Source organism: Mirounga angustirostris, unplaced genomic scaffold (genome assembly GCF_029215605.1).
Source record: "Mirounga angustirostris isolate CCGP_5_RB_7025 unplaced genomic scaffold, mMirAng1.0.hap1 SCAF_16, whole genome shotgun sequence".
Classification (NCBI taxonomy): Eukaryota; Metazoa; Chordata; class Mammalia; order Carnivora; family Phocidae; genus Mirounga; species Mirounga angustirostris.
In genome coordinates this window covers 50198188-50216937 of record NW_026991724.1, presented here as the reverse complement: position 1 = coordinate 50216937, position 18750 = coordinate 50198188, and the positions used below count along the sequence as shown (strand labels likewise).

Sequence of the window (18750 nt, the reverse complement as noted above, 5' to 3'; positions counted from 1 at the left end):
TGGGGTGGGTAATCGAAGTCCGGAAGCATCTCAACACGTACTGGGTGTTGGCCACATCAATCACCTCTACTCGACCCAATACGCCCAGGCCTCCAGCACGGGCAGCGCAGAAGGAAATGTGAAGCGGAGTGAGTGGAAGACAGAGCCCCAGGGACCTGGAGGAGGCACTTTTTCAAACCTGAGGGCCGTTAGAGATCAAGAAATGTGCTCTGTTTTACAGAGGGGAAACTGAGGCCAGGGCATGTCCCCAAGCGTTCCCAGAGAGATTACTGAAACAGGAAGGCTAGAAGAGAAAGACAAGACCTGTCAGGTGTCAGGATGTCCTTTACGACACTGTCCCCAAATGAAGATTGCATCACTCACCCCAGCTTCACCCTCCTACCCCACCCCCGAGGCCACACAGACCACAAGCACTCCAGTGGGACTGTCTGAGCCAAATCTGCCCGTCAGCGACCATGCCTGTCCTGCCCATCTTGCCTCATAAGCCTTAAATGCACCCCTTCTCTCCCCACCTTCTGTCCCACTCCGACCTCCTCCCTACTCTCCTGACCTGTCTCCTTCCCTCCCTTCGCAGCATAAACCTGTCCCTTCCTCCCCCTTGCTCACAACCTCGCTATGGCTCCCTAGTGTCCTTGGTAGAAAGCCCGGGCCCCTCTCCACTACCTTCAGGGCCCTGCCAACACCTCCAGCCTCATCTCTCCCAGCGACTCCACTCACTGTAATTTTTTTTGCCATTTGCTGTACTCTCGTTCTCCTGCTTCCCAGGCATCGTACCAGCTGTTCCGTCTGCCTAGAACGCCATGTCTAGCTAGCTGCTCATCATCCTCCCAGTGGCAGTTGGGCTGTTCCTCCTCTGGGAAGCCCTCCCTGGCTGGGATGGGCACCCTCTTGGCCTTCCCCGGCCTCTGCCCTGCCACCCTCCCCAGCCCTGCCCACTCTGGATCATCACCGGTGCACCTAAATCCAGCTTTCTCCACTGGACTGAGCCCCCCGAAGGCAGGGGTGGGGCTGCCTTGGTCACCACTATGTCCCCAGCACAGAGCTGGGCACACAGGAAGCCCTTAGGGATTGAGATTTCCAGCATTGGTTGGTGCCCGCCACCTGACTCAATAGAAACACCTTTCAGCAGATCCCTATTCTGGCCTCACTCATAAGACAGTAATGCGGTTCTGTCCCAGACCCTGAATTTTTCAAGAGTGACCACTCAGTTTCTACCACCCTTTATTTCCCATTTGACTTTGCTATTAGCCCCAAGACGAACACAAGACAAGGGTTGACCCTACCTTGCCCCAACTGGGCACCTGAGGCACAGTAGACTAAGCCTCTTCCCTACATACAACCCTCCATGGCTCCCTAGTGCCCTTGGATGAAAGCCCAGCTCGCTCGCTTTGGCCCTTTGGCCTACGAGGCCCTGTGTGAACAACGCCCCCGCCCTCTACTGCTTAGCTCTATTGAGCTTCTTTTCCCTTCCTCTGGCTAAGGACACCTTGACTTTCCTCTGAGCAACCCACCTAAATCCAGCTCCAGGGGCGCCTGGGTGGCTCAGGTGTTAAGCGCCTGCCTTCGGCTCCGATCATGATCCCAGGGTCCTGGGATCGAGCCCCTCATCAGGCTCCCTGCTCCGCGGGAAGTCTGCTTCTCCCTCTCCCTCTCCCCCTGCTTGTGTTCCCTCTCTCGCTGTCTCTCTCTCTGTCAAATAAATAAAATCTTAAAAAAAAAAAAAAAAATCCAGCTCCAGGCAGGGGCCTGGCCGCTCCAGAGCAACAGGGACTGGGTCAGGAATGGTCACATGACTTCTCTGGGCCAATAAGAGTCCGTCTTGGGACTTTTGCCAGAAGTTGGCAGTGAGGAACTTTCTGCTGCAGAAACTAGGCAAAGGGAGGAGAGGTTGGAACTGCTGGGGTCATCTCTGCCATCAGGGAGTGCGTGATGAAACTACAGGCTGAAACTGTTAAACTCACACTGAAAAAAACCAAGATGAGATGGCCGGCTGCCTGGATTCAGCCGTACCTGAAGTCAGGCACCCCCACACTATTAAGGAACATAAGCAAACGAGTAACCTTTTTGCCTAAGTGTAGCTGGATTATGAGTCCTAATACAACATTTCTCTTGTTAATTCTCCACCACCCCCAACACAGCAGCCACACCGAAATTACCCCCAGTTCTCTGAAGGTCTATCATGCACTCCCACCCCCAGGCTTCTGCCAAGGGCATACCCCAAACCTGGTCAACTCCTATTCATCCTTCAAAGCCCATTTCCCTGACTCCCTCCTGCTCTCTTCTGGGCTCCACAAAGCAATGGTTTCTCTAGTGTTTTGTGTCAGAACCCATGTCCGCCACAGACAGGGGCTCCTTGTGTCTCCGTGTCCAGCACTGGGCCTGGCACGGAGTAGGCACAGGTCAATGACTGTTTATTGAATAAATGTACTACTGGAGTAAGAAGTGGCTTAGAGTCCGGTATAACATGTGGGTGGGCACGTGAGTGGATGAATGGGGGACCGATATAGGAACCGGGGGCCTCGTGGATGAGGCCAAGTTCTGTCCTGCCCTCCTCCACCATCATCCTTGACCCTCACACCCCCACTACACCCATTCTGCAGCTGAGAAAACCGAGGCTCAGAAAGGAGGAACCACTGGCCCAAAGTCACACACCACCTCCTCCTCGTCTCACTCGCAGGTGAGGGCAGGGAAGGAAAAGCCCGGGGTCAGCGTGGGGGAGGGGGACGCTCCTAAGTTTATTGGGCGACAGGCTGCAGGTGAGGGGGCTGACAGGAGGGGGCGGGTGTAATAACTTAAAAACCGGAGGTGACAGTGGCAGCTCCTTGAGAGATCTCTGCAGAGGGGAGGGTGTGGGGGTATTTACAAGGATTTGTACAAAGTGCCCCGCGCCAGCCTGGGGCAGGAAGGGGGTGGGGTTCGAGCATGAGGGGAGGGGAAGGAATCTGCCTCTCTGACTCCCACTCCCAGCCCCCCCTGCCATTCTCCAGTCTTTAGGCTCAGCAACCCTTCCTGCCCCTGCCCAAGGCCTAATTCTTGAGCTCTTGGGGGTGGGGGTGGGCGGGGATGGAAGAGTTTCCTCAGTTTCCCTTTCTGCCCTTGCCGCGCCCCCCGAGTCTCCTTGGGTGCCCCCTGGCAGGGGGAGGGAGGACAGGACCGGCTGGAGGCTCCAGGAAGGGGCCAGCTCCCCCTGCTCGGCCCCCTCACTCTCCTCTCATGCCCAACGGCCCCGGAGAACAGCGCGGGGGACAGGCTCTGTCCCCACGTCGGACTCGCGGGAACCGAGGTGATGACAGAGGGAGACGCCCCTCCCTGACCCCTCTCCCTGCGGCGGAGGTGAAGGGGACGAGGGAGAGGAAGAGGAGGGGACCCGGGCCGTGGCGGCTCAGAGCTCGAGGTCGTTGGAGATGCGGGTGACGAGGGTGCGGAAGGCCAGGGCGGTGCCCGCCACGCGGCGGAAGAGGACTCCCCGCAGGCCCGGCCGAGGCAGCTGGCAGACCTCCACTTCGAAGTGGGACAGGGGCTCGGGCCCGCCCGCACCCCCGTGCAGGCAGGCCAGCAGGAACGGCTGTGGCTGGCGGCAGCGGCAGCGGGCGGCCGCGGTGGCCTGGCGGAGAGCTGCCATCAGGGCCTCGGGTGGGCGCGAGCTGGTCAGCTTCACACTCCAGGGGAATCGGAGTAGCCGGGGGGCGGTTTCCGTTTGATCCCAAGGTAGATGGCAACTGGGGCGGGAAGATGTCAGCGGTCAAGGACGGGAGAGGAGGGGAAGGCGACCCACTGTTCCCACCTGGGGACAGACTCCTAGACGTCCCTCACAGCCCGCCACCCTCTCTCACCCCAGGGACAGCGACAGAGGTCCGGCTGTACAGATCGCTGGCCAGCTGGAGGCTCCATTTCCCAGCCTCCGCGGCAGCCAGGCGCCACCTTGGCTCTCAATGCCTGGATGTGAGTGGAAGTGATGCCTGCAACCTCCTTCCATCACCTCCTCCCAAGGGGTATCTGGAAATTTCTGGGGGCTTTTTGATTAGCGCAACGTCTTGGGATGCGGGCGCCACTGACATTTATTCGGTTCAGGGCGGATACACGTTCTGCAACATGCGAGAGGCCCCGCACAACAAAGAAATGTCCCGCCTAAAGTACCAAGGGCGCCCCTCTTGAGAACCATCGCACACTTCAGTCTTCCCGGTTTCCTCGCGGCTGACCCCGCCTCTCAGCGCCAAGCTGAGCACGTGGCTCGGTTCTGGCCAATGAGAGCAAGCCACCTCCCTGCCTGCCGCGATTGGTTCAAAGGGGAAACGCATGACCAGGTCCCACCAATCAGAGTACTCCACCCTTCTGGCCACAGGCAGTGGCTTAGGGATGGGCATGTGGCTCAGTTCCAGCCAATGAGAGTCGGTCCTGGGATCTTTGGGACTGGTGGGGAGGTTCTTAATTTGCACCGAGTGGGGTATGGGGGGGGTGTCTTTACATCGGGGGATTGTGTCAAACTGAAGCAGGGCCGGCGAGGTACAGGGCTGCCTGCTTTTGTAACTAAGTGTTTCTGGAAGCCCGCCACGCCCATTAGTTTTTGCACTGATGGCGGGACAACGGCAGAGCCGAACAGGCATGACGGAGATTACCGGGGCCTCAAAGCCTAAACTATGGACGATCCGCCGCAACAGCTGTGCCTCGGTGGATGAGAGGGGGAGGGAGGTGTGGTGGCAACAGCAGGAGTTGGTCACACATGGAAGAGGCTGGAGGTAAGGACGGTCGAGGGACAGTGTGCACGGATCGGGGTGGAAATGAGAGGAAGTCGTGGGGGGCGGGGCATAAGAGGCCCGGGCAGAGGAAGGAGGGCCCGAGGGAGAGTTCAGGAAGCTGGCCTGGAGGCGGCGGCTCAGGTCCCATCTAAAGGTATGGGGATGGCGGATCGGGGAGGTGCAGACCGAAGTGGGGTATTAGGCACACTAAGCGGGAGGGGCTGGTGTGGCGGCCAGGGGGGGGTAGGCCCAGGCACTCACCTTGTGACCTCAGGTCCCCCGATTCTCTCAGGTTCGTCTGTGACCCTAGGGGAAGGGAGGGGGACAGAGTGTCTAATCTGCACGTATGGCGCCCCCTCCCCCAACCCACTGCCTCCAGAACTCTGGGCAGTCCCTGCCTCAGCCCTGGTCCCGGTCCCTCCCCGCCGGCTGGAGCTGGGCTGGGGAGGGCTGGGAGTCAGGATCTGAACTCCCTCTCCATGCCCAGAAGGGGAGCCCCTTCTGAAATGGTTAGTGCAGGTCAGAGGAAAGATACTGAAGAATTCGGAAGACGAAAGAGAAAGGGATTGGGCAGAGATATACACCTACATATAGAAGGACATGGACACACACACGCACCCCTCCTTCACGCTTTGCTCAAACGGCACCTCCTTAGTGAGGCCTGCTCCATTTAAAACTGTACCTCTCTTCCCTGCTCTACTTTTCTTCTCAGTACTTATTTACTGTCTGGATCTCCGAGGAGAATGTCGGCTCTGCCTGGGCTGGGATTTTATACATTCTGTTCACTCTACTCCAGGGTCTAAGATAGGGCCAGGCGCTCAGTGAATAAACATAAATCATTTTCCAAGGCAGCATTCTAAGCTCAGTCCATATATCACCTCATTTAGTCCACACGACAACCCTAGGAGGAAGGCACTGTTATTTCTATCCCCACCTTACAGAAGAGGGAAGCAAGGCCCAGAGAGGTTGAGTGACTTACTCAAGGTCACTCAGCAGAGCTGGGGTCTGAGCCTTAAGAGTCTGGCTCCAGAGGCCAGACTACTGTTTATTAAATGAGTAAAATGAACAGCCAGACCCCACAACCAGTCCTCCTCCCACACGCACACAGTCCGCCTCCCCCACCCCTGTACACACAGGTCTGACATGCAGACAGGGAAGCAGAGCCAGGGACAGCGGAGGGTGGACGGGACTTACTGATCTTGGATCCCTGGGGCAGAGAGGCGCCCGAAACGCAGCGGTTAGAGTTCTGCCGTTTAGAGGGATCGAGGGTAACCCTGTAGTGTGAGGAGGGAGGTGAAGGGTGACGGAGGAGGAGGAGAAGAGAGAGGAGGAGGAGGAGGAGGAGATGATGTGGGGGTACAGGAAGCAGAGCAGAGCAGAAGACAGGTTAGGCCCCATTGCCCCCCACCCCACTCCCACCCGCCACATCCCATGGGGCTCACCTTCGGGTCAGTTTGGAGGTCAGCTTGGTGAAGAGGTTGGTGGTGGGGCGGGGCCGCCCAGTGGGCAGGGGTGTGGCCTCGTGGGCCAGCGTGGGAGAGGCGGGGGGTCCATTCTGCACACCCCCGCCTCCCCCGCCCCCTGCCCTCCGGTCCCGGACCTGGCCACCGTGGAAGGTGCTGCGGATGGTGGAACCGCGTGCCAGACGGCTCCGCTCCCCCGATGGGGGAGCCAGGCTGTGACTAGAGGGAGAGGCGGGGGGCACCCGTGGGGTACCCGAGCTGTGGGCAGAAAGGAACAAGTCTGAGTGGGGCCTGATTCTTCACTGTCCTGTCTTGAGATCAGAAACATTACAAAACTTAGAGCTCAGAGACAGGGCTGCCATGTACAGTTGGGCAGGCTGTGTACTATACAACCCTAGCTATTTTACGGACTCTTCATTCTTCCTAAGTCATCCCTCCTTCAAACTGTCCTTCCTTCAAACCCTACCCACTCCAAACGTATCCTAAATCTCCTCTCTCCAAACTCAGCAGTGGAATAGGTTCAGATATATTTTTTGATGAGTCCCTTGCCATTTGCCATCCAAACCACAGGAACCAAGTCAATTTTGCAAATACTCTGCTATCTGATCTTTCATTTTTCAAACTCGGGATACGAATAGATGTGAACATCAAAGGTACTTAAACTCATTATGGTAATTTTTTGACAGGTCAGAAAGGACCCTCTTCCCAATTGTCTCAAGATGTGGTGTGGACAGTGGTGACTCCAGCGCCCCAGGACCCTCCTCCAGACCCTCCCAGTCCTGACAGGAGGGGCCAGACCTACAATTTCTATCCTTCCAAGGACCCCAGGACCAGCCTGGATCTCAAAGAGGGAATCCTGACTGTGGCAAATGCCACTACCTCTCCCTTGGAATCTGTCCTCCTTGTTTTACTTTTAGTAACCAAACTTCTTAAGGGTGTGAGCGTTGCACATGGCCACCCAGCCAGAGACTACATTTCCCAGCTCCCTTGCAGTTAGGGATGGTCATGTGACTAGTCTCTGGCCAATGGGATACAAACTGAAGTGCTTTGTCCCATTTCTGGGTCAGGCCTCTAAAAAGCATGCAGCTTGCGCTCCACTCTTCCCATCCTTCTTGCTGGTTGAGAAATGGTGGCAGCTGGCACAGTGGCCTCAGTCCCAGAGCTGGAGCCTCGGTTTGAGATGGGCAGGAACAATCTGGGTCCTTGGAGGACCTTGCCTGCCTACCTCTGGATTGCTCTATCAGAGAGGCCTAAACCTCCTTCTCATTTAAGCCACCGTCCCTTGGGGTCTCTTCGTTACACCAGCTGAGTCTCCAATCCAACTGCTACACTGTCTCTCGACCAAAGCTGGAAGGCTATGCACTATAGTGTTTACAAACACACACGCCGCAGTCAGTCTGGAATCTTTGCTCCTTGACTTGCCAGCTGTGTGGCTTTGGACGAGTTACTTAACCTCTCTGAGCCTCATTTCCTCAGCTGTAAAATGGAGATACCGGGATCTACCTCACAGAGTTGTTAGGGCCATTCAACCAGCAAATACACACAAAGTCCTGGCATACAGTTCCTGCTTGATGAATACTCACTATTACTTTTATTTAATGACCATGAAATAAGCACTCACTCATCGAATGCCCTCTATGTCACAGACCCTGTGCCCAGCACAGGACGCACCTGATCTCCACCGGATCCCTCTAACAGGGCCTAGAGGCAGAGAACATCAGCCCCATCTTATAGAGGAGGAAACCGAGGCTCAGAGACTCGCCCGAGGTCATCCTGCTAGCAGAGTGCAGAGGCAAGATTTGAACACAGAATGTAGTAGCCACAGAATCACTACTCTCAACCACTCCATATCCTGTCCCCACCGAACAGTAACACGCGTTTGTCAAGTGTTGTCCAGAGTGCACCTGGGTGTCATGCCCTGGAGTCCTGGTGGGCGGGAGTATCATTATCCCGAGGCCCGCCCCACTCCTCACTCCCGGACTTGAATCATGATGTGAACTAATTCAACCTCCGCCCCCCCACGCCAGTTTTTTTAAGTAGGCTCCACGCCCAATGCGGGGCTTGAACTCCCGACCCTGAGATCAAGGGTCTCGTGCTCTACCGACTGAGCCAGCCAGACGCCCCTGATTCATTCCCTTTTTATGCTCCAGCCAGTCCGCATTGGTTTCCCTCACTTGCCAGCTGAAAGAGACCGAACAGACTCAGGAAAACTAGTCTGAAAACCAGCCAACAAGAGGATGTTGAAGCTGTGACATTCTGGGGCTTCTCTCAAGTTCTAAAAATTGATCATTCAAAAAAAAAAAAATCAATTCAGTTTCCCAAGGCTCGTAGGCGGAGAACAGGGCAGACTGCTTTCCTGGGGCTGATGACTAACTAATTAAGAGGGGAAGATTTTCGGGGGGTCGGGCGGCGGGGCGAGAGGACATGGGTAGATTCTGCCAAGGGAAAGGCAGACACACACACACTCCCCAGTCCCCACAGCACCCCTTCCCCACAATGGTTATCATCTTCCATCAAGGAGGGCCCCGCTCCCCTACACCCTGCTCCCCTGCTCCCCTACACCCCGCTCCCCGCTGCTGCTCCCTCTCCATACCTGTTCTCTTTGCCATTTGGCAACAGGGAGGGGCGCTCAGCCCCAGGGCGTTCTGTGCAAACGTAGGTGTTTCTGCGGGTCATCATGCTGGGAGGGAGGTTGTTCTGTGGGAGATATGGCCAGGAGGGAGTGAGGGGGGCGGAAGGACACCCCTCTACTTCCCACTTATCCTCCCTGGCCTCCCTCATTATGATCGATGCCGGGGCCAAGACTGAGCAGGTGATGGTTTACTCCGGGAGAAAGGAAAGGTTAACGAGCCAGCCCGGCAACTCAGGCTAAGGGTCACGGAGCTGAGACAGCGGTGCTGAGGGAGAGTGGGTCAGGGGCGGTGCCCAGGGGGCAGCCTTGCCCACTCCTCTCCCAGCTCTGCCCCACCTGGGTAACAGGCCAGCTGTGTGAAGCTTTCCGTAGCATACTTATCCATGGCACACTTGCAGTCTCCTGGCCTTTGCACGGCCGGCCCACTTGCTTGGATATTCCTCCCACCTTTCCCCTCGACTCACACCTATGTATCTTTCAGGTGTCAGTTCATAATACAGCTGGCTGAGTCAGGTGCCTTCCTGGGGCCCCCACTGCCACCTCGATCACTTTGTATCGTCAATATCTGTCCCCTTATCCATCCCCACCTGCCCTGGACTACGACCCCCCTCGGACCAGGGAGTACACGTCGGGATTATGCTGCCTCCCCAAATGTGCTGAGAAGTGATCCCTCATTTTGTGTCCTCTGGAAGTTTCTCTAAGGTTGGTATTATTCCTTCTTTCAGTGGTTGGCAGAATTCCACCACTTAGAGCCTGGAATTTTCTTTCTGGGGCAGTTTTAAGTTACGGATTCAAGGTCTTGGATAAGAACATAAGACTGTTCAGATTTTCTGTTTCTTCTCAAGCAAGTTTAGTGACTTGTGTTTCGAAAGACATCTGTCCATTTCATCTAAGATGTCACATTTATTGGCATAAGGTGGCTCCTAATACCATCTTACTGTCTTTTTATGTTGGGGCAGAGTTTTCCTTTTGATCTCTGATATTAGTCATTCGTGGGGTTCAATGATAGTATTAATCTTTTCAAGAACCGAATTGTGGCTTTGTTGGTTTTCTCTAGTGTACCTCTGCTTATTCCTTTATTGACTTTTATTTCCTTCCTTCTACTTTTGGCGGGGGGCTAATTTGCTTTTCTTTTCTTTTTTTTTTTTCTCCCTTTTTAAGGTAAAAACAACAACCAGAGCCTTCATGTATTGAGTGCTTACTGAGCTGGATGCCGTGGGTGGTTAGTTTATGTCCAAGATCTTATGAGAGCCTCACAACAATCCAAGTCCTCTGATGAGCCCATTTCACAGGGTGGAATACTGAGGCTCAGAGAGGTGAAATCACTTGCTTAAGGCCACACAGCTCACCAATGCAATTCAAGCTCTGGTCTTAACACCTCCTCTTTTGAGGAGCTGCAGAAGCAGGAAAGCCAAGTACTACATTTCCCAGACTCCTCTGCAGCTCAGGATCTGCGTATGAATGGGTTCTGCCAATCTTTGGACTCGGGAAGATCTGGAAGGTGGCACTGGGGTGGCAGTGGCCTTTCTGTCCCCTGTGACTCCTGCTTACACGGGCAAGGTCATGAGATGAGGGTCTTTGCCTCAGCAGAGCCTCAGTGCTTGTTATTAGAGTTCCTGGCATCGAGGGGCCCTTCTGGGAGAGAACAGTGTTTCTGAGTCTTGAATTACAGTCAAGACCATGTGTTCTGGAATTCAACAGTGCTAGGGTCTGCCCCAGAGGTGGCAGCCCCCTCAGTGGGTCAGTTCTGCAGTGGTGATGTGTCACTCCTACAGGTCTAATCCACTGCCTGCCCCACCAGCCCTTCCTACAACTTTGTAAGTGCCTCATTCCCTGTATGAAATCCCTCCTACCCAAAGCAAGGGGAGTGCTTCTTTCTGACACTGAAGGCTAATTTATATGCGAGCCTCCAGCACAAGCTCGGGTACGGAGAGAGCACTCAAATGTCTACGGGATGAACGAATGAACAGACAGAACAAGGAGTCCTGTGTGGTGGTCTGGGGAACAGGATAGGGAACAGCAGGGTCTGAAAAGTGTGAACCAGGCGGTCACATCCCCCAGCCCTGGCCACTCACAGGGGTGCTCGTGCTGTCCTTCCGCCGCTCTGGGATCTCTGCCTTGTTGGGGTTGTGGGCGCTGCTGACCATGGGGCTGGAGGGGGGCAGTCCCCGGCTCCCGCTTCCGGCAGCACTGCAGCCCGCCTTCCGGCCTGGCAGGCGCTCCTCCTTCAGCTCCGCCTCCCCGGTGCTGGTTGGGCTGCGCTTGGGGTGCAGGGGTGCGGGGGATGGGCCACCTGGTGGAGGGAGGGGACAGTCAGGGCTCGCAACACCTGGAAAGGCCAGAACCTACTCGGGGTGATCCTTAGAACCTCAGAATTCCTCACAGAGGCTACAAGCTCTGCGTGGGCCAAGCTGACACGATCTGTCCCAATGAGCGATGCACACACTGACCACCCCCCAACTCCATGGAAATGACATGATGCACGTGTAGGTTATTCACTGCATCGCTGTTTTGTTTCTAAGATTTTATTTATGAGAGAGAGAAAGCATGTGGTGGGGGGGAGGGCCAGAGAGAGGGACAAGCAGACTCCTTGCCGAGCAGGGAGTCCGACGTGGGGCTTGATCCCAGGACCCTGAGACCATGACCTGAGCCCAAAGCAGACACTTAACCAACTGAGCCACCCAGGTGCCCTGCATCACTATTTTTTAAAAATATTTTATTTATTTGAGAGAGAGAGAGAGAGAGAATGAGCAGGGGGAGGGACAGAGGGAGAGGGACAGACTCCGCACTGAGCAGGGAGCCCAACGTGGGGCTCAATCCCAGGACCCTGAGACCATGACCTGAGCCAAAAGCAGACACTTAACCAACTGAGCCACCCAGGTGCCCCCACATCACTATTTTTTAAAAATATTTTATTTATTTGAGAGAGAGAGAGAGAGAATGAGCAGGGGGAGGGACAGAGGGAGAGAGACAGACTCCACACTGAGCAGGGAGCCCGAAGTGGGGCTCGATCCCATGACCCTGAGATCATGAACTGAGCCGAAGGCAGATACTTAACTGATTGAGCCATCAGGCACCCCTCATCGCTATTTTTTTTTAAGGCCAAAAGACTGGGAGCAGCCCAAGTGCCCCTTAGGAGGGGAATGGCTAAATGAAGTCAAGCTATTTCGGTACAAGGAGGAAGCTGCTTATGTACCAAGACACAGTGATCTTCAAGACAGACTGTAGAGCAGAAAAGGCAGGGCCTGACGTCTAAGGTGTGCTGTCATTTGTGAAAGGGGAAACGTATAGATTTCTACTTATCTCTATTTACTTGCTTATACATGAACATCTTAAAAGGCTATCATGTCTTAAAAGGTGAGAACGTTACCTTTATGGTATGTGAATATGTTAGTATTGTATTTATACATCTTTATCTCTCTCTCTTTTTTTTTTTTTTTAACTTTTTTTAGTGGCAGAGGGGCAGAGGGAGAGAGAATCTCAAGCAGACTCCCCACTGAGCATGGAGACCGACGCAGGGCTCGATCTCACGACCTGAGCTGACCTGAACCAAAATCAAGAATCTGACGCTCAAGCGACTGAGCCACCCAGGTGCCCCTATGTTTCTTTTCTTTTTCTCTATCTCCTTTTGGTTTCTATCTTTATATACAGTCAACCCTTGACAACACGGCTTTGAACTCCGCGGGTCCACTTCTATGTGGATGTTTTCCAATAAATACCGTACAGTACTGCAGAGGTCTTTTCCCTAAGATTCTCTGAAGGACATTTTCTGTTCTCTAGTTTGCTTTATGGTAAGAATACAGTATATAACACATACAACATAGAATGTGTTGACGGACTACGTTATCAGTGAGGCTTTCAGTCAACGGCAGGCATTAGCAGTTACGTTTGGGGGGAGTCAAAAGTTATATGTGGATTTTCGACTGCACAGGGGGTTGGTGCCCTAACCCCCGCCTTGTTCGGGGATTAACTCCATGTATTTATGAATAAAATCTCTCCCAAACTGGTCACAGTGGCTGCCTCCAAGGACAACTGGGGGCTGGAGATGGGTGTCCAATGAAAACTTTTTTACTGTCTACCCTCCTTGTACTATGAAATTTTGAAGGATGTGACTGTATTCATCTCAAAAACAAAACAAACAAATCTGGTCCCTTGGAACATCTTAGGAAATTATCGTCTTAGAACCAGCAGGTTTAAGTATGTTCACGAACTTCGGACAGTCGAAACTTCTATGTGTTACATCCTCAGGAACCTTCATGCTCCAAAGTCCCAGAACCGTAACAAGCTCTGCAATGACGGACACGGGGCACCCGTCGACAATCCTCCGAGAACCCCAGAAGCCCAGAAAGTTTCCATGTGAGTGTTCTTTAAGGTGATATGTTGTAACCAGGGTCACAAGCTTCTTAGCGACTTTCTGTGCCAATCTGGCTATTTTATAGGTGGAAAAAGGAAATCCAGGGAAGGGAAATGACTTGACCGTCCAGAATCCCACAACTTCCTGCTTAAGAGCGACGCTTGGGTTTCCCGGACAACCCCTTCCCCATGCCAGTGCCTGTCCCAGAGTAAAGCATTTCGAAGGAGGGCCGCAAAAAAGTGGGGAGTTGGACACCACGCTGGCCGTTCCTCACATGGCTAAACATGGCATTACCACGTGAGCCGGCAAGTCCACTCCTACCACATGCCCAAGAGAAATGGCCACATACGTCCATACGGAACCCGGCACGTGAAAGTTCACAGCATCATTATGCACAATCGCCAAACAGCGAAAACAATGCAATGTCCATCAGCTGACAAGTGGAAAAATAAAATGTGGTAGATCCACGACATGGAATATTACTGGGCCATTAAAAGGGACGAAGTGCTCGTCCATGCTAACACGTGGATGAAAACATTACCCTAAGTGAAAGAAACCAGACACAAAAGGCCATGCATTGTATAATTCCTCTTACACGAAATGTCCAGGATAGGGGAATCTGTAGAGGTAGGGAATGGACTGGTGGTTGTCAGGGGCTACAGGGTGGTGGATGGGGGTTTGGAGGTTGATGGCTAGCTAGGGCTTGTGGAGTTTCTTCCTGGGGCGATGAAAATGTGCTAGAGTGGATTGTGGTGATGGTTGCTGTTAGTATCTGTGGATACTAACACCACTGAATTGTCCACTTTGAATGGGTGGATTGTGTGGTATGTGAATTATTTCTCAATAGAGCTGTTTAAAGAATAGTTGATAGGGGGCGTCTGGGTGGCTCAGCCAGTTAAGTGTCTGCTTTCAGCTCAGGGCATGATCCTGGGGTCCTGGGATGGAGCCCCACATCGGGCTCCCTGCTCAGCAGGGAGCCTGCTTCTCTCTCTGACCCTCCCCCCCGCTAATGCACATGTGCACTCTCGCTCACAAAAATAAATAAAATCTTTTAAAAAATAAAAAAAAAGAATAGTTGGGAGGATTCACATTTGAAGAGGGTGTGGGTAAGAGACCTCTTGGAAGTTTCCACGCCTAATCTGTGGTGGTGGTGGTAAACTCTATCTTCTGTGGGTGATATCTTTCGGTTACAGAATGTGGGGTACAGGTGGGTGTCTGCCCAGCCCCTTTCCACTAGGAAGGGCCTTTCAAATTTTCAGTGTGGAGGAGAGCCAGAGGGCAGGCTCTCAGCAGCCACTTTGTGCAATGTGTCCTCCTATGTCCTGATCCCAAGTGGACCCTGACTGTGAGAGCTCTATCCCTGACAGGTGGAACAAAGGGATTCCAGCTATCACTTGGGCTGGTCTCTAAATTGGAGTTGGGAGACGGAAGGGGAGAGACTGTGAAAAAGATAAGGGGAGATACATAAGAGAGAAAGGAAAAGCCAAGAAGAGAGAGGGTGCAAGAAACAAAACAGTATCTGCTCTGGCTGCTTTTTCAGTTTCCAATCCCTTCCTGACCCTGGCTGTGTGTTCCCGCCTCCAAGTTCCCTATAATGTCCCTGCATCTTTATATGAAATTCCTCCCTTCTCTGCAGCTGGCTCGAGCAAGGGTTTCTGTTGCCTGGGGTCCAGACAACCCTGATGTAACAGAGGTCTGAGGCCTTGGGGCCCGGGATGGCGTGTGGGGCAGCGGGGCCATACTCACAGAAGTCGCTATGCCTGCGCTGCCGGTGGTAGGTGGAGGAGGCGCTCCGTTGTCCTTTGCTGTGGCTGGTGCCTTTGCTGGAGCTTGTTCCATTGGTGGTGTCGCTGGGCGCCCGCACCCGTGCCAGGGCCAGCCCCGGGGTGCCCCGGTCCCCACCCTCCTGCAGGAGGATGACAGACGAGGAGCCTCAGCCTCTGTCCCCTCTGCCCCAGAAGTCCCTCCACCCCGGGCATCGCGCATCCCAAATGCCCCTGGCGCCTTCTGACCTCAGTCTTCCTGCCCAGCAGGAGGTAGGTGGCGGTCACTTCGTTGTACTTCTGGCTGGTCAAGGCCTCTTTGATTTCTTCCCGCGTGTAGCCCATACCCACCATCACCTCTGGGAGAGGGGGATGGAGAGGAGGTTCAATCTCCCCAGACCCTTCCCTTCCACTCGTTTCTGCATCACATAGCAACACCTGCTCTTTGGCCTGTTCAGGATCCGTACCCCCTTCTGCCAGCAGCACCCTGATTTCCTTGGAAGAACATTTCTTTCCTGCTCACATCACCGGGCAGACTCCCAGTACCAAGCCCCAAGGGCAGGTACATAACCCAGATCTGACCAAACAGAGTCGTCCCCCCCCCCCCCCCCCCCCCCGGAAGGCCACACTGATTGGCTCAGGGCAGGTAGATGACCCAGGTCTGGCCATTCACAACACTCCAGACCCAAAATCACGTTGATTGGTTCAGGGTGGGCACATGACCTGGCTCTGGCCAATCAGAGCATTCCATCCCCAAAGCCAGACTGATTGGTTCAGGGGTAGCCAATGGGCACCAGCCTAGAGCCTCTATTGGCACATTCAGGAAAGTGGCTCCTGTTCTTGAGGGGGTGTCCAGGTGCTAGGATATGTTGTTGCCAGCTTGTTCCTGTGGCCAGAGCTTCCTGGGAAAGAAGCCACCACTAAGATTCCCAGCGACTGTCTCTGAGCACCTGAATCCAGCCATGCCTGAAGGCCGGCATACCCTGGCCTTTTTAGTTATGTGAATGAATCAGTTACCACGATTAGGTTATAACCACATAGAATTGCTGATGTTAACCATTTTTGACCTATAAAAATGGCAGTTTCAAATGGTTCAGCCTATTATTATTCTTACTGGCTTAAGCTAGAAGGGCTTGGGTTTTGTCTTCTGTACAACCACAAAAATCCTGATTAATGCAGCCAACTCTGATGGTGGACTTGAGGGTTACTGGATAGTTCCTAAGGGACTCTTTCAGGGCTAATGCCTTAGGGATCAAGAGTTCAAAGGCTCCAGGCTGGAGGATCTGGGATCAAAGGGTTGGTGGGTGAGGCACATGCCCACATGGGGGTTTTCCCCAAACATGCAGGTTACCGATGACTTGTGCCCAAATACTTCTAGACGTGATCTGTAATTTCTTTTTGTGTCTTAACAGTCACAACTAAGTACTTGGCGTAGATTAACTCATTTAATATATTCACAGCAACCCTATGATCGTTTCTACGATTGTCTTGTTTTACAGATGAGGAAAGAGAAGCACTGAGAGGAGAAGCCACTTGCCCAGGGTCACGCAGCTAGAAAGCAGCAGCGCAGAAATGGGAGCCTAGACTTCTCCACTCTCCCTAATTGCCTTGCAAACTTCTCTCATGCGCTGACCCGAGGGGCGGGTGCTGGGAAGCTCCCAGCCCTGGCTCTGTGGCCCGTAGCTCTGAGGAGCTGGGGCACCTGCTCTCCCTGACCCTCACCGATTCGCTTGGTGTCCCCGAAGTCCTCCTCGGGCTCTGTGTATGGCTTCAACTCCTCACCCTCATAGCCGATGTTGATCCATTTGTCTTTCATGATTTGCTGCAGGAATCGGGGGCAGGACAGGGAAGGGGGAAGACAGATGTCAGAAGAAACTGGGGGAAAATACAGCTCCCCATCGCCCAGGCAGGCCCCCAGGTAGGGCCACCTGCCCTGCCCCCCACCTCCAAGACCTAACACCCCAGAATCGAGGGCTTCCTGACAGCTAGCACCTCCTCACCCGCACCCCCAGCACCCCTCCCGATGCCACCTCCCTCCTCCGCATCATCTGGGTCCCCAGCACCCTATAATAAGCCTAGGAGCTCATTAGCTAATTACTGGCATGGCGGGGAGTGGGCGAAGCTGTTTGGGGGGTTGCGTTGAGACGGGCCCGGGAGTCTTTTCCCGGGCTGCCTGGCTCCCCTCCCCCTCCCAGCCGCGATCTTAAGCAGATGGACACCGGAGAGGAGAAATGAGGGCACGAAGGTTGAAATGGGAGGGGTGCGGGGCTAGGGCTTACCTCGAGAGTACAGCGTTTAGCTGGGTTCAGCACCAAAAATCTCCGCAGGATGCTCTCACAGTCTGTTGACATGTAGAAAGGGACCCGGTACTTCCCTCTGAGGACTCGCTCCCGCAGCTCCTGGGGGGACGGGGTTACTGGGGGAGGGGTCCACCCCACCTCCCCACCCATCACTCACTCACGCGCATGCATGCGCGCGCGCACGCACACCTTTCTCCCAATCCCCTCACAGAAGCAACAGGTGGCAAAACCCCACCCCTTTTAATTTTTTTTAAGATTTTATTTATTTGAGAGAGAGAGCACAAGCAGAGGGAACAGCAGGGAGAGGGAGAGGGAGAAGCAGGCTCCCCGCCGAGCAGAGAGCCCGATGCGGGACTCGATCGCAGAACCCTGGGATCACGACCCGAGCTGAAGGCAGCCGCTTAACCGACTGAGCCACCCAGGCGTCCCCACCCCTCTCTCCTCAGCACAATTCCCCATCTCTAAAATGGGAGCCCTGTATACGACTTCGTTCCGAGGAAATCTCACAGAGAAAGCGAATTCTACAAGCCGGGTCAGACGCGAGTCAGCATCCGGGGCCTCAGTCTCCTCTGCACCCAGGGCTCCCAGCGCCCACTTGCCAGGCCAGGGTGTGAGTGAGTTTAAGTAAAATGTCCAGCACATGTCTGGCCCACAGCAAGTGCTACTTCAATATGAGGTTTAGGAAGGGTGAAGGGGGGGGGCGGGCGGCGGGATCCTGCCCACCCGCCTCCCACCCCTCGGATTCCCCCTCCCCTAGGCATGCCTGTCTTTCCAAAGAACTAGGAGACCCCCCTGGTAGTCCCAAAGAATGAGAACTGATTTACACGCAGACCTTTTTTTGGTAAAGGGCCTTTTATGAGGGGTCCTGCCAAGAGAGAGAAAATAAATCCCACGCACCACGCCATGGCGCACCAGGGAGAGCCCCTTCCATCCTCAGGAAATGGAGGGATGCAGGTGATGTGGGTGGGTTGGGGCGGGGGGGGGGGGGGGGGGGGGCGCGTCTCTGCGTGGAGCTCTGTGCTGGGGACTGGCCTGGGAGCCCCCTTCCCCGCATTCTCCTCAAAGGGCTGGGAGAGGCATGTGCCTGGGAGCCTCCTGGGTCTGCAGATCAGCGCAACCCTGAAGGGTCGTGCATATTTAATAATACTGAGTATCACTTTCAGAGCAGAGCACTTACCCAGAGGCTGGGCAGTGTTCTAATAAGTGCTTTATGCAAGGCACATCTGTGCTCACAACAAAGCTGTGAAGCAGGACTATGATGTCCATTTTTCAGACAAGGAGACTGAGGCCTAGAGAGGGTAAATCACTTGCAGGAAGAGCCTGCAGCAGAAAATGGCAGGACCCGGGCTGAACCCCAGACAGTCCGGCTCCAGATTCCGTGCTGTGTAAACCCCGCTCCACACTTCTCACCTCAAAGATGGTGAGAAGTAGCCACCGGGCTGTCAACACCATCACTGGTGAGGCTCCCAAGTCTAATGCCCTGGCCAGCTGCCAGGTCCCCG

The 18750-nt window shown here is 54.4% G+C and overlaps 1 protein-coding gene across 3 annotated transcripts in view; it reads right to left on the bottom strand.

Moving 5' to 3' along the window:
• Positions 1–2394: 2394 nt before the first annotated feature.
• Positions 2395–18750, bottom strand: part of MARK4 (microtubule affinity regulating kinase 4) — a 29729-nt gene continuing 13373 nt past the window's right edge. For 2 of the 3 annotated variants that reach the window (XM_064580377.1, XM_064580376.1), the window contains 9 exons: positions 17228–17347; positions 16671–16770; positions 15198–15307; positions 14932–15091; positions 10907–11124; positions 8793–8896; positions 6179–6457; positions 4998–5042; positions 2395–3719 (listed from right to left, as the gene is read on the bottom strand). In XM_064580377.1, the coding sequence (XP_064436447.1) occupies positions 3383–3719; positions 4998–5042; positions 6179–6457; positions 8793–8896; positions 10907–11124; positions 14932–15091; positions 15198–15307; positions 16671–16770; positions 17228–17347 (1473 nt within the window). In that variant the 3' untranslated portion in view covers positions 2395–3382. Of the gene's footprint in view, positions 3720–4997; positions 5043–5930; positions 6011–6178; positions 6458–8792; positions 8897–10906; positions 11125–14931; positions 15092–15197; positions 15308–16670; positions 16771–17227; positions 17348–18750 lie in introns of all 3 variants that reach the window. The other variant, XM_064580378.1, reaches the window with a different exon arrangement.